Source organism: Palaemon carinicauda, chromosome 14 (assembly GCF_036898095.1).
Source record: "Palaemon carinicauda isolate YSFRI2023 chromosome 14, ASM3689809v2, whole genome shotgun sequence".
Classification (NCBI taxonomy): Eukaryota; Metazoa; Arthropoda; class Malacostraca; order Decapoda; family Palaemonidae; genus Palaemon; species Palaemon carinicauda.
In genome coordinates, this window is record NC_090738.1 from 122,639,096 (window position 1) to 122,663,742 (window position 24,647).

At 44.1% G+C, this 24,647-nt stretch overlaps 1 protein-coding gene across 2 annotated transcripts in view; it reads right to left on the reverse strand.

The window, feature by feature from the left end:
- Positions 1-24,647, reverse strand: part of LOC137653715 (tectonic-like complex member MKS1) — a 109,799-nt gene that overhangs the window by 79,625 nt on the left and 5,527 nt on the right. For both annotated transcript variants that reach the window (XM_068387316.1, XM_068387315.1), the window contains exons 2-4: positions 11,461-11,760; positions 10,823-11,005; positions 10,538-10,688 (exon numbers count right to left, since the gene is read on the reverse strand). In XM_068387316.1, coding sequence (XP_068243417.1) covers positions 10,538-10,688; positions 10,823-11,005; positions 11,461-11,528 — 402 coding nt within the window. In that variant the 5' untranslated portion in view covers positions 11,529-11,760. The remainder of the gene's footprint in view (positions 1-10,537; positions 10,689-10,822; positions 11,006-11,460; positions 11,761-24,647) is intronic.

Below are 24,647 nucleotides of genomic sequence, written 5' to 3' on the forward strand. Positions count from 1 at the left end.
TAGTGCTGCCTTTGACCGTGTTAATCATGAGGCCCTTGTTTTCAAACTGAAACAGTTGGGTGTGGGTGGGTCGTTTCTTAGCATTATCATTGATTTTTTAAGTAATAGATCTCAAAGAGTTGTTGTTGATGGGCACCATAGTAAGTACAGTATAGGAATGTGATATCCGGTGTTCCACAGGGTAGTGTTCCTGGCCCATTACTTTTCATACTATATACAAATGACATGGAAAACAAGCTTGTTGCATATGCAGATGATGCTACTCTCTTTGCATCAATTCCATCCCCTGAATGTAGATCTGGGGTTGGTGAATCCCATAATAGAGACATAGCTAAAATTAGTGCATGGTGCAAATTATGGGGTATGAAGTTGAATCCTAACAAAACTCAAAGTATGATTGTAAGTAGGTCAAGGACGGTGGCTCCTCAACATCCGGATCCCAGTATTGATAATGTTTCTTTAAATTTGTATGACTCTTTTAAAATTTTAGGTGGGATTCTCGACAGCAAATTTACTTTTGAGAAACACATTAGGTCTGGGTGTTCTTCAATTGCACAAAAAATTGGCTTATTGAGATAGTCTTACAAGATTTTTGATGAACAATCTATTCTGAAGAAGTGTTTTAATTCTTTCATTCTACCTTGTTTTGAGTATTGTTCTCCTGTCTGGTGTTCAGCTGCTGATTCTTATCTTAATTTGTTGGACAGAAACTTACGGTCTATTAAATTTCTTATTCCTGATCTAGATATTAATCTTTGGCACCGTCGTTCAATTAGTTCATTATGCATGTTGCATAAGATTTTTCATAACTCTGTCCATCCTTTACATTCAGACCTCCCTGGACAATTCTTTCCTGTTCGTAATACTAGGCAGGCAGTTAATTCTAATAGCCAGGCCTTCTCCATCATGAGGCTCAATACTCCACAGTATTCTAGAAGTTTTATTCCAGCTGTTACCAAGTTGTGGAATGATCTTCCTAATTGGGTTGTTGAATCAGTAGAACTTCAAAAGTTCAAAGTTGGAGCAAATGTTTTTATGTTGACCCGGCTGACACGAGTCTTTTTATTGTTTATATATGACATATCTGTTTTTGACGTTGTTAATAGTTTATATAGGACATATCTGTTTTGACCCTGTTACTGCTTTTAGAATGATATATTATTAATTTATTCTCATCATTTATTTATTTCCTTATTTCCTTTCCTCACTGGGCTATTTTTCGCTGTTGGAGCCCTTGGGCTTATAGCATCTTGCTTTTCCAACTAGGGTTGTAGCTTGGCTAGTAATAATAATAATAATAATAATAATAATAATAATAATAATAATAATAATAATTCATGACCTCACTAAAGTATTCCATCCAATGTTGCCTTCCTTCATCTTCTGTTGTTATAACAGATCCATGTCTCTTTTTGAATTCATAGCTTTGTCAGCCCTATCTGCTTTCCTGTCTAAATATTCTTTCCAGTCATTCCTGGCTTTTCTTTGACCTCAGTATCAATACTGGAATACTTAGTATCCTTGTCTTGTAATTTTCAGTTCTTTCTCAAAAACTTTCAATTATCAATTTCTGTCTTCTCTTTATAGTATCCCAAGTATCATTTGATACCCATGGTTTTCTCCGTGTAACTGCATGTCCCAAAACTTCACTACCAGTTGACTGATGTGTTTTTAATATCACATCATTCTTCATTAATTGTTTGCTCTTCGTCTCTTAAAGTCTCTTAAGACTGCAAATCAGTTCCTAAATTCAATTGCAAAGGTTTCTTTGCTCATCCTCTACAAGCTTAATTGTATCAAACCTAGGTATTCTATCTACATTCCTGTTGTGCGCTTTTAGTTTTAATTTCAGTGTGGCAATGAGGAGCTGGTGATCACTACCAAAATCTGCACCTTTATAGCTTCTTACATTTCTCAGAGTCCTCATTCTCTTTTTATCAATGGCTATGTGATCTATTTGATTTTTGTAATTGTCACATGGTGAAGTAAATGTATATTTGTGGATGTCCTTGTGCTGGAAAAGAGTACATCCAATAATGAGATTGTTTGTTGAACAAAAACCTATAAATTGTGCCCCATTACATAGGTTACCATGATGAAATGGTCTGCTAGAAAATAAAAAAAAATCCTTACTGTACATGAATGACGCAAATATAAAGGAGACCCATAAAAATTACCAAAAATTCCTGAAAATTGGTGCACTGCCTTTGGTCCACTTCTGATCAAGTCCCTGTTATCTACTGACAAATATAGAATAGTTCTGGAACTCACAGGTCCAAAAAATAACATGAATGTCATATACCCTAGGTCATGCCATCAATGAAGATATAATCACACTTTACTGAACTGATTACAGGGTAAGAATCTGGGATACTGACAGCCACGAACAGTTAGGAAGTTGCATTTCTAAGAACTTGATCCTAAAATGTCCCTGTGTACCAGAAGACAAATTTCCTTGCAGAAACTATCACAGCTTAGCTGGAAGTCTAAGCTGACACAAACTCCTAGACCACCAAAAGTTATCTCAAGATATTTCTACTGAAAGCCAAATTAGAGGTATCAAAGCATTGATCTTTATTTTCAAATAAAAAATTTTCATTTATGAAATCATGACTGATGACATGAGTACTGAAACAGGATGCTTAGTCAGCCTATGTCTTGTCAAAGTTCTGCTCCAGTCTTGACTAAAACTAACTGGTTGTCTCAACATCTCTGCTGACTTCTGCTGCCCTGGCTTAGTGAAGTTTCCATTAGTGCCAAAGTTCATCTGTAGACCTAAAGAGCAGTATACCATAGTATTTATTGTCTGAAACAAAATACGTCTGTCATACGGTTTAAGACAGAAATTTCCTCGCCTGACACTGGCATAATCAGCTAAGCAATTCACACTATCCTTACTGAGAGTCTCTGGATGATAGGAGGATATTTATGTCTGGATTGATAAATGGTTACTCCTGACACCAGAAAATAGTAAGAGCTAAACCTTGCAAGCTTTTTGGAAGAAAGTCTTGCAAAAGGGACCTCGTTTTTGTCATAAGTTGCTGCTACCTGACAAAATGAATACTTTGCGGAGGTTCTAGAGTAATTGCTGGCCATGGAAATCTGGCAAGGTTGGACACTCAGTATCATCAGTTGAAGATAGCATTTATTTTACATCAATTCTCATATAAGCCTACATCTCTAGGAAGAAGGGGAAAGTGAAAAAGTCCTTACCCATTTCTTGATTTTGGCTTGTGGATTGAGTTTCTGTAATAATATGAAAGCTAGGAGCCAGTAAAGCAGACCAGCAGGAGGGGTAACTCCCTGGTATCTATAGCAATAGTCCTGCCAAAATCCGGTTATGATACAGGAATGCCTACTTTCTCTGATGAAGCTAAAGTATCTCATTTACATTAATATTATAGGGAATCCCATAGTGAAAATTACTCCCAACTGATTGGTTGGCAAAATACATGCGTAAAAATGTTATTTTCATTAGTAAAATAAATTTTTGAATATACTTACCCGATGATCATATAGCTGTCAGCTCTGCTGCCCGACAGAAAAACCTACGGGCGGAATACGCCAGCGATCGCTATACAGGTGGGGGTGTACATCAACAGCGCCATCTGTCAAGTAGGTACTCAAGTACTCGATGTCAACACAGAACCAATTTTCTCCTCTGTCCACTGGGTCTCTATTGGGGAGGACGGGTGGGTCCTTTAATTTATGATCATCGGGTAAGTATATTCAAAAATTTATTTTACTAATGAAAATAACATTTTTCAATATTAAACTTACCCGATGATCATATAGCTGATTCACACCCAGGGGGGTGGGTAGAGACCAGCATTACATGTTGACATTATTATGAGCTAAGTATTCCGTATTTCATTTTAGCAGTTATTCAAAATAACAAACATAAAATAAATAAGTACCTGGTAAGGAAGTCGACTTGAACAATTACTCTGCCTTTTTAAGTACGTCTTCCTTACTGAGCCTCGCAATCCTCATAGGATGCTGAGCGACTCCTAGGAGCTGAAGTATGAAGGGTTACATTAATATTATAGGGAATCCCATAGTGAAAATTACTCCCAACTGATTGGTTGGCAAAATACATGCGTAAAAATGTTATTTTCATTAGTAAAATAAATTTTTGAATATACTTACCCGATGATCATATAGCTGTCAGCTCTGCTGCCCGACAGAAAAACCTACGGGCGGAATACGCCAGCGATCGCTATACAGGTGGGGGTGTACATCAACAGCGCCATCTGTCAAGTAGGTACTCAAGTACTCGATGTCAACACAGAACCAATTTTCTCCTCTGTCCACTGGGTCTCTATTGGGGAGGACGGGTGGGTCCTTTAATTTATGATCATCGGGTAAGTATATTCAAAAATTTATTTTACTAATGAAAATAACATTTTTCAATATTAAACTTACCCGATGATCATATAGCTGATTCACACCCAGGGGGGTGGGTAGAGACCAGCATTACATGTTGACATTATTATGAGCTAAGTATTCCGTATTTCATTTTAGCAGTTATTCAAAATAACAAACATAAAATAAATAAGTACCTGGTAAGGAAGTCGACTTGAACAATTACTCTGCCTTTTTAAGTACGTCTTCCTTACTGAGCCTCGCAATCCTCATAGGATGCTGAGCGACTCCTAGGAGCTGAAGTATGAAGGGTTGCAACCCATACTAAAGGTCCTCATCAAAACCTCTAATCTAGGCGCTTCTCAAGAAATGACTTTGACTACCCGCCAAATCAAGTAGGATGCGAAAGGCTTCTTAGCCTTCCGGACAACCCAAAAACAATAATAAAACATTTCAAGAGAAAGATTAAAAAGGTTATGGAATTAGGGAATTGTAGTGGTGGAGCCCTCACCACTACTGCACTCGTTGCTACGAATGGTCCCAGATTGTAACAGTTCTGTAAAGAGACTGGACATTCTTAAGATAAAAGATGCGAACACTGATTTGCTTTTCCAATAGGTTGCGTCGAATATCTTTGCAGAGATCTATTTTGTTAAAAGGCCACGGAAGTTGCGACAGCTCTAACTTCGTGTGTCCTTACCTTCAGCAAAGCTTGGTCTTCCTCAGTCAGATGGGAATGAGCTTCTCGTATTAACAGTCTGATAAAATAGGATAAAGCATTCTCTGACATAGGCAAAGATGGATTCTTAACTGAACACCATAAAGCTTCAGACGGGCCTCGTAAAGGTTTTTAAATAGAACTTAAGAGCTCTTACAGGACATAATACTCTTTCTAGTTCATTTCCAACCATACGATAAGTTTGGAATATCGAACGATATTGGTCAAGGCCGAGAAGGCAGCTCGTGTTTGGCTAGAAAACCAAGTTGTAGAACATGTAGCCGTTTCGGATGAGAATCCGATGTTCTTGCTGAAGGCATGAATCTCACTGACTCTTTTAGCTGTGGTTAAGCATATCAGGAAAAGAGTCTTAAAGGTGAGATCTTTCAAGGAGGCTGATTGAAGCGGTTCGAACCTGTCTGACATAAGGAATCTTAGTACCACGTCTAAATTCCAACCAGGTGTAACCAAACGACGCTCCTTCGTGGTCTCAAAAGACTTAAGGAGGTCCTGTAGATCTTTATTGTTGGAAAGATCTAAGCCTCTGTGACGGAAGACTGATGCCAACATGCTTCTGTAACCCTTGATAGTGGGAGCTGAAAGAGATCGTTCTTTCCTCAGATATAAGAGAAAGTCAGCTATTTGAATTACAGAGGTACTGGTCGAGGATACGGATACTGACTTGCACCAGTTTCGGAAGATTTCCCACTTCGATTGGTAGATTCTAAGGGTGGATGTTCTCCTTGCTCTAGCAAACGCTCTGGTTGCCTCCTTCGAAAAGCCTCTAGCTCTTGAGAGTCTTTCGATAGTCTGAAGGCAGTCAGACGAAGAGCGTGGAGGCCTTGGTGTACCTTCTTTACGCGTGGCTGACGTAGAAGGTCCACCCTTAGGGGAAGTGTTCTGGGAACGTCTACTAGCCATCGAAGTACCTCGGTGAGTCATTCTCTCGCGGGCCAGAGGGAAGCAACTAGCGTCAACCTTGTCCCTTCGTGAGAGGCGAACTTCTGCAGTACCTTGTTGACAATCTTGAACGGAGGGAATGCATATAGATCTAGATGTGACCAATCTAGTAGAAAGGCATCTATATGAACTACTGCTGGGTCCGGGATAGGTGAGCAAACTATTGGGAGCCTCTTGGTCATCGAGGTTGCGAAGAGATCTATGGTTGGCTGGCCCCAGGTGGCCCAAAGTCTCTTGCATACATCCTTGTGAAGGGTCCATTCTGTTGGAATTATTTGTCCCTTCCGACTGAGACAATCTGCTATGACATTCAAGTTGCCTTGGATGAACCTCGTTACTAGTGAAAAGTCTAGACCTGTTGACCAGGTGAGGAGGTCCCTTGCGATCTCGTACCATGTCAGAGAGTAGGTCCCTCCTTGCTTGGAGATGTACGTCAAAGCCGTGTGTTGTCCGAGTTCACCTCCACCACTTTGCCTTGAAGGAGAGACCTGAAGCTTTTCCAGGTCAGACGTACTGCCAGTAGCTTCTTGCAGTTGAAATGCATTGTCCTTTGACTCGAGTTCCATAATCCCGAGCATTCCCTACCGTCTAATGTCGCACCCCAGCCTACGTCCGATACGTCCGAGAAGAAAACGTGGTTGGGAGTCTGAACAGTCAGGGGAAGACCCTTTCTTAGGTTGAAAAAGTCCTTTCACCAAGTCAGACCAGACTTTAACTTTCCGGAAATCGGGATCAAGACCGCTTTTAGCGTCTTGTCCTTTTTCCAGTGAAAAGCTAGATGGTATAGAAGAGGACGGAGGTGTAGTCTTCTTAGTGACACAAATTGAACCACGGATGACAGAGTCCTTACCAGACTCATCCACAGCCTGACAGGGCAGCGTTCCTTCTTCAGCATCTTCTGGATGGATAGCAGGGCTGGGGGTTGATCGTCTTGTTCAGCAACGTCCTCATCAGAGGGTTCCTCATCCGAAACTGATGAGGAAACGGCAACGGAGTGGGCAACGTCTGACTCGCTGAATCCGGTCGCACTGGTGGATGCGTGACGGAGCCGGACGCAATATCATGGTACTGCTGCACAGTCTGTGAACTGTCAACCATGGGGACGCGAGGAAGTACAGCGTCAACCCGAAACTGTCTAGACTGTCTGGGTTGTGCAGTCAACACCCTACCGGGTTGCTGAGGTTGACGCATTGCGTCACAACAAGTCACCTCTGCTGGTTGTTGAACGTCTTCCTAGTGACACACTGAACGTCAACAACCACCTCCGAGTGTCGCTTAACGTCAACGTGCGACTGGCAACCCACACTGGGTCGCATCGGTGGAGGAACCACCTCAACTGGCGGACGCGAGTAGGATACCTCAGCGTCAACAGGGCGCACAACCAACCGGTAGGAAGGTTGTTGGTCATAAGGTTCTTCTCCGTATTAAGTCCTCTATCAAGGACACAAGCTTGGACTGCATGTCTTGCAGCAAAGCCCATTAGGGTCTACGGGAGCAGGTGTGGCAACAGACGGGGTTAGCGACTGAAGCGGAACCATTTACCATCCCTGGAAGCCTTGTTATGTGTGACATAATAGTACAGCAAAACTTCAAAGGCTCGACAAAAGTTCATAGGAGGCTAAGCAGCTTAAGGCTCCTCTCCAAATGACAGAGTCCTCAAAGGAATATCAGTAGGAGGGAGAACAGCACTTTCTCATCTACAGGAACCTTGTCCGAGAAAAGCTAGGTTATCTCAGTGAGGGTCTCACTGGTGCATTAGCAGCAGACCAGAAGGCAACGTTATGTAACTGCATGACAGTCTGTGAACTGTCAAAAACTGAACTGTCAACCACAACAGGTGCGTGAGGACATGCAGCACTGGTGCATTAGCAGCAGACCAGAAGGCAACGTTATGTAACTGCAGACAGTCTGTGAACTGTCAAAAAACTGAACTGTCAACCACAACAGGCGCGTGAGGACAAACAGCACTGGTGCATTAGTAGCAGACCAGAAGGCAACGTCATGTAACTGCTTGACAGTCTTTGAGCTGGCAACAACCAAAGCTGTGTGGGGAAGCCTCAACTCCTGACTGACTAGTCTGCTGCGGGCGAGTGGCGGTAACCACAGTGGGTTGCGGAGGCTGACGCACCGTGTCAAAACACGGCAGCTTAACTCCACCCTCCTGTTGTTGTGGTAGCTCACGCACGGCAACGGAGTGCTCCGTGCGTCTGTGGGAGTCAGCATGCGTCTGGCAGGGTCGACTGCGCATGGGTGGAGGAGCTCTCACAGCCGGAGTGTGGGAGCAGGCAGCCGCAGCGTCTGCTGGGCGCACAACCGTGGCAGGTTGTAGGCAAACGGGTGCATCGTCTACCTTCTCCGCAGACGGAGTGTGGGAGCAGGCAGCCTCAGCGTGAGCTGGGCGCACAACCGTGGCAGGTTGTAGGCTAACGGGTGCAGCGTCAACCTTCTCCGCACGAAACTCTTGCATAACAGCAGCTAACTGAGTCTGCATAGACTGCAGCAAAGACCACTTAGGGTCTACAACAGCGGGTACGGCAATAGACGGAGCTACTGCCTGTTGTGACTTAGGGTCTACAACAGCGGGTGCGGCAACAGACGGAGTTACTGCCTGTTGCGGTACCACTTTGCCTCTCTAGGAGGTGTGCAGTCATCGGAAGACTGCAGCGAGTCCGAACTGACCCAGTGGCTACACCTGGGCCGTTGGACTTGCGCGGAAGGGACCGACTTGCACTTAATAAGCTGCGAGACCTTGGTCCAAGGTTTCTTACGAGAAACCTCTTCCGCAGACGAGAAGTAAATGGGCTCTCTCGTCTTTGTGTGGGTGGGGCGATCTTGGGTAGATACGCCCGAAACCACGGAGGGAAAAACGTCTGTTCGTTGATCAAGGCCTGAAGAACCCATAAGTCGTTCGACATTACTTCTCCCCTGGGCTTGGGAGCTTGCAAGAGGTCCCGGACTAGGTGAACGACAGGCACGAACAAACGAACCCTCGGACGCAACACTGTAACACTTTGCGCATATCACTTTATCACTTCGATTTTCTGTTTTGCACTTATTTCACTGAAATCGAAACTTTTACTGATTTCTACCTGAAACACGCAATCCTACCCTTCATTAAAAGGTAGTAATTGCGAAAACAGTCGTATAATGCAACAGAAAACATAAATAAAGATAAAGAATTCAGTGGCTGGGAAAGAGACTAAACACTAGTTCAAATAAACTACATTTACAATCTCTCACCGCACATAGCCTGGGAACAAGAATAAAACCCTAGAAACGTTTTACCTTCTTCCCCGTACAGCGACTAGGGAGGAGAGTAAAACGAGAACAACGTTACCCGCTTGAACGAAACGTTTATTCTCCTCTCTCTCCCTCCGTCTCTATCTCTCTCTCTCTTTCTCTCTTGAATTCGCACCTGAGAGAAGAGCCCAATTATATATCGTCAAAACATGTTATTTGCTAAAGGAAAAAACTGAAAGGTTTTCCAAATAAAAAGTTCCTTTAATTTAGAATTTAAACCATTTAAGCTAAGAAAGAATGAACGAAACGCTAGAATCGGTTTACTCTTACTGCAAAGTGAAACCGTGATACACTCTCTCTCTATCGTAACGATAGAGCGCATGTTGAACGTCCTGAACGTCAACAACTGCGTAGACTAAAAAAACTAAACGTTAGTTCATCTTTGAAAACAGTACGAGACTATCAAAGAAATTCTTTCATAAAACATTAAATTTAAAAAGTTTTAAATTCTTTAAAGGTTAAATACGATATAACGGGCTCAACGTTGATTAACTTCGGTTCCAAGTTAGGACCGCCTACTAAAAGGAAAGGTCGCATATAAACAAAACATAAAAATTTATTTTTATATGTTTATAATAAAAGGAAAGTTAATCGAAGAGGCCTAATAAAGGCGGAGAGATATAAAATATATAGATCTATAACGTGTTAAGCAAAATTACTAAAAACCTAAACACACTTCCGTCTAAGGGAAGGGTCGGCCATTTAAAAGTGAAAGAGAGTCCATACTCTCTTTGTCACCATAATTAAATCTATCCAAAACGAGTTCAAGTTTTGAAATGAAGATAAAACCCCTGCATAGCGAAAGGTCAAAACTGGAATAGTGTACTTCACCAAATAGTTGTGAAAACAAATCCAGTTAGTAACAGCGTATTAGGTAGGTCTTGCCAGTGGCACGACAGAGAGAAAATTGGTTCTGTGTTGACATCGAGTACTTAAGTACCTACTTGACAGATGGCGCTGTTGATGTACACCCCCACCTGTATAGCGATCGCTGGCGTATTCCGCCCGTAGGTTTTTCTGTCGGGCAGCAGAGCTGACAGCTATATGATCATCGGGTAAGTTTAATATTGAAAAAGTCATTTTTAGCAATTCCGCTACTTTTGCCTCCAAGACATTAGAAAATATTGTGAACTAAGGATAATTACGATTGGTTTGTTTGTCAGGAAACAGAAATAAAAATGAATAGCAACCTACCCTTGACTGATAATCATCCTCATGAATATATGTAAAGATTCTTTTCTTCCATGCCTTTTTCTTCTTTAGTTTGTTAGCCTGAGCATGCCAGTCTTTGTATTTTGAGTTATTTGCATAAAATGATCGACTGTACTCCTGAACTTCACTCGCACTGTGGAAAGAACAAAACAGATCACTGTTTATATAGTGGTTTTCTTCTTCATACAAAATTAAATACTAAATTACAATTCAAAATCAAGCTAAGCAAAACAGACAATAAACAGGTAAAACAGCCCATTATACAACCTCAATATTTTCTGCTGCCACCCTATAAGCTGCTGTTGTTTATTTGCTCTCTCTGAAGATGATGCAGAGAAGGTAGATAGAGGGATGAAGTTGCTAAGAGTAAGATCTCCTCCAGCTGTTCCTTCAACAGCTCTTGGAGAGGCGTCCACTAGCTGAGTTCCTGTCAACTGCTGAAGAATGACCCTATAAAAATAAGATGCATTAGAAATTTCATACAATTTTGAATGTTGCAATACCTTTGATGCCAATAACAACTGCAGCATTCAAATCTTTACAAAAAAGGATATCCTGTATTTGCACTGTATTTATAGTTAAAACTGTACTTACTGTATTAAACACAACTCAATTTTCTAGAAGTAACAAGAAATATTTTATATAACTCATTCCTATTTCCTGATTAGGCAATACTGTACTACGATACATTGTACACTAATTTATATGTCCTAGTTAACAGCTATTTGTTATCTGTATTCCAATATGGTATCCATCACTTTGTCAACATATCCAAAAGAGTATATCTTGAACATAAAAACATAATCTCATACTACAGTATTTGACACATTGTACAAAAATAGCCAAGTCTTCAAATTACTGAAACAATATTGAATTTAAGTTTTTAAACCAACCAAATTTCTCACCTAATTTTCAAATTTTTAATGTCTTCTTTTGTGAAGTAAAAGGAACAGCTATCACTTCTAGGTTCCATTTTGCACTTCAATTTTCTAAGCACAGTAAGTTACTGTTGCAGGAACTGACTCTGGTAACCAAGGCCACTAACATAGCTTGTACAGTTTATGTAGTAAAGAAACTTCCATTCACACCAAAGCTACAGGACAACAGGCTAATATCTTCTTTCTTCTTTATTCCACTTGGATATCACTTTATGGATATTGCTCAGCATAATCACAATGGATATGTCACTGGGCAAAACCAATAACCTGGAAGATATAATAATGAATGAGAAGTGGTATTATATTGTACTGTATATTAAAATTTGGATAACTTGTCTGTATTCAAAAGCCTTACACTCGAACAAATTCTTAAACAGTAACAAATCATTTTTGAATGTTGTATGAATACAATATCTCATAAGGAATGTCATGATAATGCAGGAAAAAAAAAACAGATATATAGGGAATTTAACTAACAAAGCCACAGTTTTTTCAAGATGGAAGGTCCCAAACACAGGAGAAACTGACATCTAATCATGCAATTTAATAAAAGTGATTAAAGTACTGTCTTGTGTTTAAAATTGGGATAAACTATCCCTAAGATTGATTATCTAGATGGATGACTTATTTGTTGAGTGACAGTGAGAAAGTACTGAATATACAAGAAAATGGTTCAACTCTTCAGAATGTGTGTGTGAATTTGACTAATAGCAAAGCTAAAATATATAACAAATTTGGAAATAATTTGTATTTTTCCTAGCAATACAAACCTGAAGGTCTTTAATATGGAGTATTCATATTCAATCACGTCGATTGTCCAGGGATCTGCCCCGTGGTGCAGCCACCTTCGCCAGCGGCTTTTCAGGCATCCCCCCATAGGTGGACAAATGGGAGGATTGCCCGTCCTAGTGGGACCTACCTCGGCCAGATCCCCTCTTTCCCTTCCCTCCACGGAAGGACTCCTTGCATTAAAAGGACTGTTTAGACACCTTCGGACCCTGCTGTTTCAGGTCTCTAGCCCTCTTTGTTGCCAGTTAGGAAGCTGGTCTCCTTTGTGGCTGAAGAGGATAAGGCCTCGATGTTAAGGCCTTTTGGATGAGAGTCATGGCTTGACTTTCTCCACTTCTCAGCCACCCGCTCGACATCCTCTGGATTGAACAAGGAGATCCCCTCGAATGGGGAGTTCCTGAGCCTCGATACCTCGGCCTGAGGGAATTGCCTGTGGAACTTTTATTCCAGGGGTTTTATTGCCCTCTTCTAAGTCTATGGATTCTATCTCTGGTCAGCATCAGATAATGATGATAACCCGCAAATATCAACTGTTATGCTAGGTTATCAATCGGTTGAAGACACACTGCTTGTACCAGGAGAGTTGCTGGCTTAGCCTGTCTACAGTGCTGCGAGAAATTAATAGTGCTCGCCAGCAGATTCCTGAATCCCGGCGCATGTCCCAAGACAGAATTTTGAGACTCTGAAGAACTATAAATCTCCCACTGAATTAATCACTGTGAAGAAGTTTTTTTTTTATTTCAAGTTTTCGTATAGTAATCACTTTTTTATTAGTCACTTTTGATTCCCACATTGGGTTAGTTAAAAGGGTGAGGAAATCTGTATCAAGTCACGGTTTGTGTAATTATTTTATCCATTGTTGTAAATTTTCCTTGACCGTGACAAAGTTATATTAGATTTAGTAATAGTGGAGAGTAGTTGGCATAGGGACACTAGGCAGTCTGCGCACTACTTCTGGCCACAGTTCTCAAACCACTACAGAGCAGAGTCTGCCGAGGTCCTCCTGGGATCAGAGAGAGAGAGACTTGGGATGAAAGCAGGCAACAAAAGGATCCTAGGAGTGCCGCCTAAGGACCGGGAACGAGGAATGACCTCCATCACAGCTTGCCGCATCACGTAAATAATGCTTGCAGGCACGGGGGGTCGCGAATTTCCAATGTGCTGGGAGGGGGATCTTAGGGTGGCACGGAGCCCTAGACTTGGAAACCTGTGAAGGCTTCGAAGTCCCCTTACCTGTAGGCAGAATCGGCACTGGCCTTTCCTCGGCTGTGGTGCCCCGGGTAATTGGCGAGATGTCATTGCCCTATGGAGGAGAGAGTCGTGGCTCGCCTTCCTCCATCCTTCAGCTACAGCCTTGATGTCCTCCACCGAGGAGTTGTGAAGCTTCATTACTTCTCTCTGAGGTACCTGTTACCTGAACTTTGACAGGACGAAGTCCTGTCTTTTCAAAATCCAGTTAACACATTGGTTGAGGATGTTGTGGTTGAGGAATTCCACTGTCCTGGCACCTGAAAGGAGTAATGCTGACATGGCCTCCTCCTTTTATTCGGAGGAAGTGTGCCTTTGTTCTTGAAGAGGTAACCCACTGTCTCTAACCTAAAATCCAACCATGAAGCAGCCTGCAAAGAGAAATTTGCAACCTGCTCCATTTTTACAGCTTCAGCAGCTGAGAAGGTCACTGGTAGAGCTGCCAGCTTGTCCAATGGCATGTTCTGGGTTACAGCCAGAATTTCCAGATCCAGAGGTAGTAGAGATGGATCTTCCTCTTGTATCTCGTAATACTTCCTGTGTTTCACAAAGGGAGGGGAAGTAAACTGCAAAGTTCCTGTTACCTGGCCATATGCCTTCTTCTTTGCACCCTTGATCCCTCTACACCAAGGCAAGGTTACCTTTGTCTTGGTGGGCCAAGAGTTGTAGAGAAGGTCAAGTATGATGTCTTTTCCCTTTGCTAAAGCTTGATCTGGTTCCCCCAAGGAGTTGCTCTTCCTGATACAGAAAGACCTTATCCGAGTGCTTCTACTCCAATGTTCTGATCTGTCATCAAAAGGGTCTTCCGCACCTGAACTCACATCCATGGGAGCTCGAGGCGGGTATGGGTTGTCAACGGAATAGCTAGCCATGGAACGAGACCTGAGGGGATGGCTGAAACTTTTTGGTCTTGTAGCTGTAGATTTGTAGATGGAAGGACCGGTTGAAGAAGTTGACGGCTCTGCCCTCGAGCGCCAGTTCTTTGGGATGGTCTTGAGATCCTTCCTTTCCCTTGATCAATTAACAAAACCCTCAAGAAGTGACAAAGAATTTCTATGAGTTACTTCTTTCAGCTGTTGGCCTTCTGGAGCTATGGGAGGAGGTACTTGTGTCTGTATAGACTCTGAAGGTGTTGGCTGGTCCAGTTCTCTCGGCGACTCTCAGTAGTCGTCAGTAAATGAGGTCTTCTCTGGAGATCTCGAGCCTCTACTTGTCCACATGACTAAGGAGTCTCCTGCATCTGGGGTCGATAGCCGTTGTCTCCTCTTCCTCCCTGGGTTGAGCGGGATGATCTCTAGACTGTGTTACAGTTTGATGTCCTCAGGAGAGCTGTGGTGAGATATCAGTCATAGGGGCCTCTCTTTTGTCAAAGAGCTGTTACACCATGGGTCCTGAGGGCTTGGCTATCTGGAAGATCTCAAGACTTCAAGAGGAATCACGTTAGTTCCTGGAGGAAGAGCTGTAGGAGGCTCATGAGGTGCCTTTGCAAAATCTTGTTGTACTATCTATACCAGGTTGACAAACCAGTTGTTCTTTGCAAAGGGTTGAGCTTCTTAGGAAGTATCTTTGCCTTCGGAGGGGTCTCAAAAAAAGGTAGGAATAGGATGGCTGGCTGGAATGCTGCGTTTAATTGGTGCATTCTTCTCCTAAGCTTTCATTGTATTTACCTGCTGATCTTTGCCCAGTTGTGTTGTCCAATGGCTAAGAGACCGTTGATGAGACGAACATTAACGAGGCAAATGTTGCTGGCAGGGAAAATGTTTTTGATTAGACAAATGTTGGCAAGGCGAATGCGGATGTGGCAAGCACTGCCATGGAGAATGTTGCCGAGACAATCTTATATGAAGCAATTGTTGTCTCGGAGATCGCTGGCGAGGCAAACCCTGTCAAGGAGATCGCTTGTGTGGTGAACACTGGCGAGGTGAACGCTGGCGAGGTGAGCGTTGGCAAGGCGAGCGCTGATGAAGCAAACGCTTGTAAGGTGAATGCTGGGGAGGTGAGCGTTGGCGGGGAGACCTCTGTTGAGTTGAACATTGGCAAGATGAATACTGGCAAAGTGAATGCTGGCGAGGTGAGCACTGACGAGGTGAACAACGATAGTGAAGTTAGTGTAACTACCTGCTACCTGTGTGAAAGAACTCATTAAGGCTTTGCATGTCCTCATTGATTGCATTCAGCGTACCTGGGAAGTCATCGAAGTCGAAAATTGCGGGGGGCGAGAATGGTTTAGTGGACTCTCTACTCTGGACTAGGGAGGAAATGGCAGAAGAGTTAGAATTCTCGCTAAGTAGAGTAGTTTGCCCAACACCCTTGCTATAAGTAGGTGGATGGGAGCACTCTCCAGCAAGGCAAGAATCAGTGTCAGTTCGCTCGTAGTGACATGAACTAGACATTGGCAGATGAGGTTCATGCTGCCTTGAATGCATAGAAAGTTTTACTTTATCAATAAAAACCTTAGGTACTACTTGCTGAGAAGTAGGCCAAACAGGAGGGAAATCTTTCTGTTGTAACAATGGCGAGGGGCGGGAACTGTAAACAGCCACCGAACCCCTTTGTCGTCTTGTTCTGACAAGCTAAGGTCTAAAGAGCTAGAAGGCAGCAGCATTGAAGAATCTCTTATAATCTTGAGAAAACTTCTGGGCGGCGACCAATAGGAAGGGAGTTGAACTTGTGGGTGTGATGGGCGAACATCGGCTGACGGAGGAAGCAAACTTTGCATACCCTCAGCCTGCTGAGAAAACTCAAGCTGTGAGCGAGCATTGAAGGCAACATGTAAAACCTGGTAGCAGCTAGTTTCTGGGTTAACCCCAAAGGGATCCTCCAGCGGGAATACCTGTGGGGTACTCGTCAACAACTTCTCTTGTCTCACTACCGAAGTAGCTCAAACCAGAGAAGAAGGTTTTGGGACTACTGCTGTACTAACAAGGACATGGGAGGTAATCTCTAAGATGTAAACTAAAGACTTTCACTTTGGGGGTAGGTGGTCGTGCGTTCCCGCTGTGTCCCCACCTGCAGATCCTTAACAAGCTGTTCCTTAAAGGGGGAACCCGAAATCCCCAAGGAAGGACACCACTACCGCAAACCGTCACAAGAAAGAGACTCCCTTAGGTTCGAGGGCGGTGCCGTTTCGCGAGGGGAAGCAACAGAGCCTTCTCCATAAGATTATCCGGTGGTCAAAGGGTCACCACTCTTACTTGAACGGTTCCCAGAGGAAACCGGTCGAGCAAAGTCAAAATGGCAAAATCGAGCCGACAAAGAAGGAAGTCTGGGCTTCTTCCTTTTCAAGCATGAACCCGAAGGGAGAGAGACTCTCTTAGACTTTTGCTTTCGCTGCCTAGCGAATCTCTGCCAGTGGGAGGATGGCCACTTCATACATAAACTATAAGGGCACTCAGTAGAGCACAGAACTCTGCTGTGGCAACATATTTCTTGACCTTTTGCTTGACCTCAACATGTATTAATTGGCTTGGATTTTCATATACTGTACTCATATATGAACCAAGTTTGAGGTCTCTGTGACAAGGATGTCCAAACTTATGGCTGATTACGTAATATGGACGTTTGACCTTTAACCTTCCAAAATCACTTCCATTTCTTCACACAACAGTTTAAAATCCCTGCAAGTTTCATTGTTTTACGATTAAAATTGAGGCCACATGGTTGATGGCTGGAATTTGACCTACTGCTTGACCTTGGACTCAACCTTGACCTTCAAGCTTAATATGTATTATTTGGTGTGGATTTTCATTCGCTCAAATATGAGCTAACTTTGAAATCTCTGTAACAACGGTGTCCAACTAAACCATGACAACTAAAATAAACATTCTCTCTCTCTTCCCTTTGCAAGTTTAATTAACATAATTTGATAATAGAAAGTAATGTTTTCTGATATGTTATGTGAATTGAACATTTTGTTTGAAAGTGACCCTTACCTTTGACCTTGACATTCCAAAATTTAAAATTTCCAGCTTTTTACATCAAAGTTAATCCCTGCAAATGTCATCACTCTACAATTAAAATTGTGGCCAGGAAGGTGTTCACTAACAAAAACACATACACAAACAGGGGGTAAAACATAACCTCCTTCCAACTTTGTTGGCAGAGGTAATTACATGAAGATTCTTGGGAGTACGAATGGCCTCTGTGGCAAAGACAGAGATCGTGTGGGTCCGTCTCTATGGCGGATACGAAGGTGCAGCAACATCTCCCTTCCACACCAGGACAAACCAGCGTGGTTTGGCACTTCGCAACACAACACTTCCACTCTAAAAAGAAAAAGAGGTTCAAAATAATTAGCAAGTTATAAGGGTTGATGGGAGAGGCAGACAGGATCGTCTGATCTCTACCGAGCCAAAATAAAAAGTAGCGTTACTCAACTGGTGAGTGTCTAAGCCGGGAGAATAGTCTTCTCCCACTAACTAGTAGTGGGTAGATATACCTTGCTAAAAAGTCTTTTGACTAGTTTTCAACATTTGCCAAATTAATATCCACTGCAAAGAGCGATACGTTTGTATTTGTGTCTGAACAAATAGGTAATTGAATTACAGTATGCACATTTTGGAACTGGTTTTATGCAAATCAGATAAAAATTTACCACGATATGGTAAAGGCATTTTTTACCTTTTTGTGACCTTGGCCTTGACTTTTGACCCAATCACTCAAAACTCTCATCAAATTATCCTTGGATCATGGCCAATCAACTCACCTAAATTTCATGAGATTTGGACTAATAGTCTTTGCGTTTTGTGATTCGTTTTTAACCTTTTCCTGACCTTGGCCTTGACTTTTAACCAAACTACTCCCAAAATCTAATCAAACTGCCCTTGGATCATCCCACCAAGTTTCAAGAGATTTGGTCAAATAGTTTTTGAGCCATGAGAATCTCAAACACACAGACATGCACGCCTATCTCAACATAACCTTCGCAATGAAGTTGGCGAAGGTAATTGATTATGGAAGGAATGTCGATTAATAGACATGGGTACGCTTGGGAATAAAAAAAAAGGAAAGTTCCGAACTATTTAACTAAATAAAAGATATTTCAGATCCTACCTAACCTTAACTAAATCGGAGTGCCATTACTAGAGGGTAACGGCCCCACCTACCCACCAATTACTTCTAGGACTAGTTAAAGGGTGCGTTCGCTGTTATTCAAACTATCCTTGAGTACTCACTATAAACTTCAGATTGTCTAGTAACACCTACAATCAAACTCCCCAAGCATTCACCCATAACAAACACTTCTTGTTGAAACTGGCTAAGGGCTCCCGCAGATTAGTCAAATGTGTAGTGTAGAAAAAGTTCTGCTAGGTTATGGACAGTTCATAAACCAACAAAGTCTTATCTAGGGAGATAAGGAAACATGAAGTAGAATTAGTGGATTTCCCTGCAACATAAAATTACCCTCATCGTCTTTAAATTCACTGGAAAACTGTGGTGCAGAAATGTTATTTTTATTAGTAAAATAAATTTTTGAATATACTTACCCGATAATCATGTAGCTGTCAACTCCGTTGCCCGACAGAATTCTATGGAGGGATACGCCAGCTATCACAATACTAGAAGGGGGTGTACTTACCAGCGCCACCTGTGGCCAGGTACTCAAGTACTTCTTGTTGACACCTCCTCAATTATTCCTCGGTCCACTGGTTCTCTATGGGGAGGAAGGGAGGGTCGATTAAATCATGATTATCGGGTAAGTATATTCAAAAATTTATTTTACTAATAAAAATAACATTTTTCAATATTAAACTTACCCGATAATCATGTAGCTGATTCACACCCAGGGGGGTGGGTGAAAACCAGTGTACAAGATTAAAGGATAGCTAAGTATCCCATATTTCATATAACAGTTATCTCAAATAACAATGAAATAATAAGTACCTGGTAAGGAAGTCGAATTGAACCGTTACTCTGCCTCTTTTTTAAGTTCGTCTTCCTTACTGAGCGCAGCGTTCCTCTTGGAGGCTGAATCAACCCAAAGGTGCCAAAGTATATGGGGTTGCAACCCCTACTAAAGGACCTCTACAAAACCTCTAACCCAGGCGCTTCTCAAGAATGAATAGACCACCCGCCAAATCAACAGGATGCGGAAGGCTTCTTAGCCTACCGTAACAACCATAAAAACAACAATAAAAGCATTCAAGAGAAAGGTTAAAAAAGGTTATGGGATTAAGGGAATGTAGTGGCTGAGCCCTCACCTACTACTGCACTCGCTGCTACGAATGGTCCCAGGGTGTAGCAGTTCTCGTAAAGAGACTGGACATCTTTAAGATAAAATGATGCAAACACTGACTTGCTCCTCCAATAGGTTGCATCCATTATGCTCTGCAGAGAACGGTTTTTATTAAAGGCCATCGAAGTAGCTACGGCTCTTACTTCGTGGGTCCTTACCTTCAGCAATGCAAGGTCTTCCTCCTTTAAGTGAGAATGGGCTTCTCTAATCAGAAGCCTTATATAATATGAAACCCCATTCTTGGACATGGGCCTCGAAGGTTTCTTGATGGCACACCATAAGGCTTCTGACTGTCCTCGAAGAGGTTTAGACCTCTTAAGATAGAATTTGAGAGCTCTGACAGGGCAAAGAACTCTCTCTAGTTCGTTACCTACCATGTTGGAGAGGCTAGGTATTTCAAACGATCTAGGCCGAGGACGTGAAGGAAGTTCGTTCTTTGCTAGGAATCCGAGCTGAAAAGAACATGTTGCAGATTCGGTCGTGAAACCAATGTTCTTGCTGAAGGCATGAACCTCACTGACTCTCTTAGCTGTTGCAAGGCAGACGAGAAAAAGAGTCTTGAGGGTAAGGTCCTTGAAGGAAGCTGACTGGAGAGGTTCGAACCTAGGTGACATAAGGAACCTTAAGACTACGTCTAGGTTCCAGCCTGGAGTGGATAGACGACGCTCTTTAGACGTCTCAAAAGACTTAAGAATGTCTTGAAGGTCCTTGTTGGAAGAAAGGTCCAAACCTCTGTGGCGGAGAACTGAAGCCAACATACTCCTATACCCTTTAATCGTAGGGGCTGAAAGGGATCTCTCATTCCTAAGATGTAGAAGGAAGTCAGCTATTTGGGTCACAGAGGTATTGGTAGAGGATATTGAATTGGCTCTACACCAGCTTCGGAAGACCTCCCACTTAGACTGGTAGACTCTACGAGTGGAAACCCTTCTCGCTCTGGCAATCGCACTGGCTGCCTCCTTCGAAAAGCCTCTAGCTCTAGCGAATCTTTCGACAGTCTGAAGGCAGTCAGCCGAAGAGCGTGGAGGTTTGGGTGCAACCTGTCTACGTGAGGTTGACGTAGAAGGTCCACTCTTAGAGGTAGAGTCCTGGGGATGTCGACTAGCCATTGAAGTACCTCTGTGAACCATTCTCTTGCAGGCCAAAGGGGAGCAACCAGCGTCAGCCGTGTCCCTTCGTGCGAGATGAATTTCTGCAGAACTTTGTTTATTATCTTGAACGGTGGGAATGCGTACAGGTCGAGATGGGACCAGTTCAGTAGAAAAGCATCCACATGAACTGCTGCAGGGTCTGGAACAGGGGAACAGTACAGCGGAAGTCTCTTGGTTATGGAGGTGGCAAACAGATCTATGGTAGGTTGACCCCATAAGGTCCAAAGTCTGTTGCACACACTCTTGTGGAGGGTCCATTCCGTGGGAATGACCTGATTCCTTCTGCTTAGGCGATCTGCTGAGACGTTCATATCGCCCTGAATGAACCTCGTGACCAGAGTGAGGTTTAGACCTCTTGACCAAATGAGGAGGTCCCTTGCGATCTCGTATAGGCTCCTCGAATGGGTCCCTCCTTGCTTGGAGATGTAAGCCAAGGCTGTGGTATTGTCTGAGTTCACCTCCACCACTTTGCCTAGCAGGAGGGACTTGAAGTTCAACAGGGCTAAATGAACTGCTAGTAGCTCCTTGCAGTTGATGTGGAGTAATCCCTGTTCTTCGTTCCACGTTCCCGAGCATTCCCGTCCGTTCAAGGTCGCACCCCAGCCCGAGTCCGATGCATCTGAGAAGAGATGAAGATTGGGGGTCTGAATAGCCAACGATAGACCCTCCCTGAGAAGGAGGTTGTGCTTCCACCACAGGAGAGTGGTCTTCATCTCTTGGGTGATTGGGATAGAGACTGCTTCGAGAGTCGAACCCTTGTCCCAATGAGCTGCAAGATGGAATTGAAGAGGGCGGAGGTGGAGTCTCCCTAGCTCGACGAACAGGGCCAGAGATGAAAGGGTCCCTGTGAGACTCATCCACTGTCTCACCGAGCAACTGCTCCTCTTCAGCATGCTCATGATGCACTCTAGGGCTTGGCTTATCCTGGGGGCCGATGGAAAAGCCCGAAAATCCTGACTCCGAATCTCCATTCCCAGGTACACAATGGATTGGGAGGGAATGAGTTGAGACTTTTCTATGTTGACTAATAGACCCAGTTCTCTGATTAAGTCTAAAGTCCAATTGAGATTCTCCAGACAGCGACGACTCGTGGAGGCTCTCAACAGCCAGTCGTCTAAGTAGAGGGAGGCTCTGATGTCCGATAAGTGTAGGAATTTTGCTATATTCCTCATCAGATGAGTAAAGACCATAGGAGCTGTGCTTAGGCCAAAACACAGGGCTTGGAATTGGTAGACAACCTTTCCGAAAACGAATCTCAGGAAAGGTTGGGAGTCTGGATGAATAGGAACGTGAAAGTAGGCATCTTTCAAGTCCAACGAGACCATCCAGTCCTCCTGCCTGACCGCTGCTAAGACCGACTTCGTCGTCTCCATCGTGAACGTCTGCTTGGTGACATACGCGTTGAGCGCGCTGACGTCCAGCACCGGTCTCCAACCTCCTGTCTTCTTGGCCACAAGAAAGAGACGGTTGTAGAAGCCCGGGGATTGATGGTCCCGGACTATAACCACTGCCTTCTTCTGCACAAGTAGCGACACCTCCTGGTGCAATGCTAGCCTCTTGTCCTCTTCTTTGTAGTTGGGAGAGAGGTTGATGGGCGATGTGGTCAGAGGTGGTTTGAGGCAGAATGGAATCCTGTAACCGTTCCTCAGCCAACTGACAGACTGGGCGTCTGCACCTCTCTTCTCCCAGGCTCGCCAGAAGATTTGAGTCTGGCTCCTACTGCTGTCTGGAGATGCGGAGAGTCAGTTTTTTCCTTTAGATGTCCTGGAGCCTTTCCTGGACTTGCTCCTGTAAGAGTCTGGACGGGAGCTTCCTCAGCTGGGGGCTCTACCACGAAAGGGCGGTATGAACCTCGTAGCAGGGGTATCAGCCACTGGGGAGCGATAAGTCTTGGGGACTGAGGTAGCAACCTTAGACTTACGAGCCGATGAGGCTACAAGATCGTGTGTGTCCTTTTGTATCAGGGCAGCAGACAAGTCCTTAACCAGCTCTTCGGGGAAGAGGAACTTCGAGAGCGGAGCAAAAAGGAGTTGTGACCTTTGGCAAGGTGTAATGCTGGAGGAAAGGAAGGTACACAGCTGTTCCCTTTTCTTCAAAACCCCTGATACAAACATCGACGCAAGCTCACCAGATCCATCCCTAATGGCCTTATCCATGCAGGACATTAATAGCATGGCAGAATCCTTGTCCGCAGGAGAGGTCTTCTTGCTGAGGGCCCCCAGGCACCAGTCAAGAAAGTTGAACATCTCAAATGCTCTAAACAGTCCTTTCAGTAAGTGATCAAGGTCTGAGAAGGTCCAGCAAACCTTAGAGCGCCTCATTGCAGTTCTCCGAGGCGAGTCTACCAGACTTGAGAAGTCAGCCTGGGCAGAGGCAGGTACTCCCAAGCCTGGTGCTTCTCCTGTGGCATACCAAACACTCGCTTTCGAAGTGAGCTTAGTTGGCGGGAACATGAAAGAAGTTTTGCCAAGGTGTTGCTTAGTCTGCAGCCACTCCCCTAAGATCCTTAATGCTCTCTTAGAGGACCTTGCTAGGACTAGCTTAGTATAGGAGGACTTAGCTTGTTGTATGCCCAGCGAAAACTCAGATGGCGGAGAGCGGGGAATAGCAGAGACAAAGTGGTCTGGGTAAACCTCCCTAAGCAGAGCCAAGACCTTACGAAAGTCAATGGACTGTGGAGAAGGCTTGGATTCATCCACGTCTGACGAGGGATCCAGGTGTGCCTCCTCATCATCAGAAGCCTCATCACCAGAGTGTAGCGAAGATATCGGACAAGAATGCTGAACAGCAGAGTCAGAACGAGTAGGAACAATATAGGTGGTTTCCTCTTCAAGTAACTGTTGAGGGAGAACCTGAGGCTCAGACTGCAAAGGCTGAATAACAGACGAAGCAGAAGGAAGGCGCATGGGTGGAGGAGGCTGACTCCTAGCATGAGTGGTTGAACCCAAGGGTTGCGCTTGCTGAGCGGTTGGTGGAAGCGGAGTAGCAAGTTCCTGTTCCTGTGGTGTGAGCGGAGCGTGATGAGGTTGAGGCTGCGCAGAACAAGGTAAATGTCTCGCAAGCTGAGGCTCCTGAGGCGCAAGGCCAAGGTGTAGTGGAGCTTGCCTTGTGGATGGTTGAGCTCGCTGCAGCGAGAGCTGAGGAGACTGACTCATGGACGGGAGAGGTTGTTGTACCTCAGCCGAGAGTTGCACCACTGGTGGAGCAGCAAGGGGAGGAGGAGGAAGAGAGGTATAATCCTCCTGATCCCATAGCAAAGGTTGCCTTAAAGAAGGCGGAGGCTGAACACCACTGGGAACAGCAAACTCAGACCGTGGCTCAACATCGTACGCCTGGCAGGTGGTACTGCGATCAGGCGGAGTAAGCGCAGGCGGAGCGAGCGCAGGCGGAGGGAGTGTAGGCGGAGGCGGAGGCGCAACACTCTCAGCCCGACACTCACGCATCAAGTCCGAAAGCTGTGCTTGCATGGACTGTAGTAGAGTCCACTTAGGGTCGGCAGAAACTACAGTAGGCTGAGGTAAAGCCTTAACAGTCGAGCTCTGTTGTGGCAGAACCTTACTCCTCTTGGGCGGAGTGCAGTCGACAGATGACTGCGGCGAGTCAGAGCTGAGCCAATGACTGCAACCTGGCTGAGCACTCGCGGACTGGACTCTGCGTTTAAGTGGTCTCGAGACCTGAGACCAACGTTTCTTCCCTGACAGATGATCAGCGGACGAGAAAAAGACGGGCTC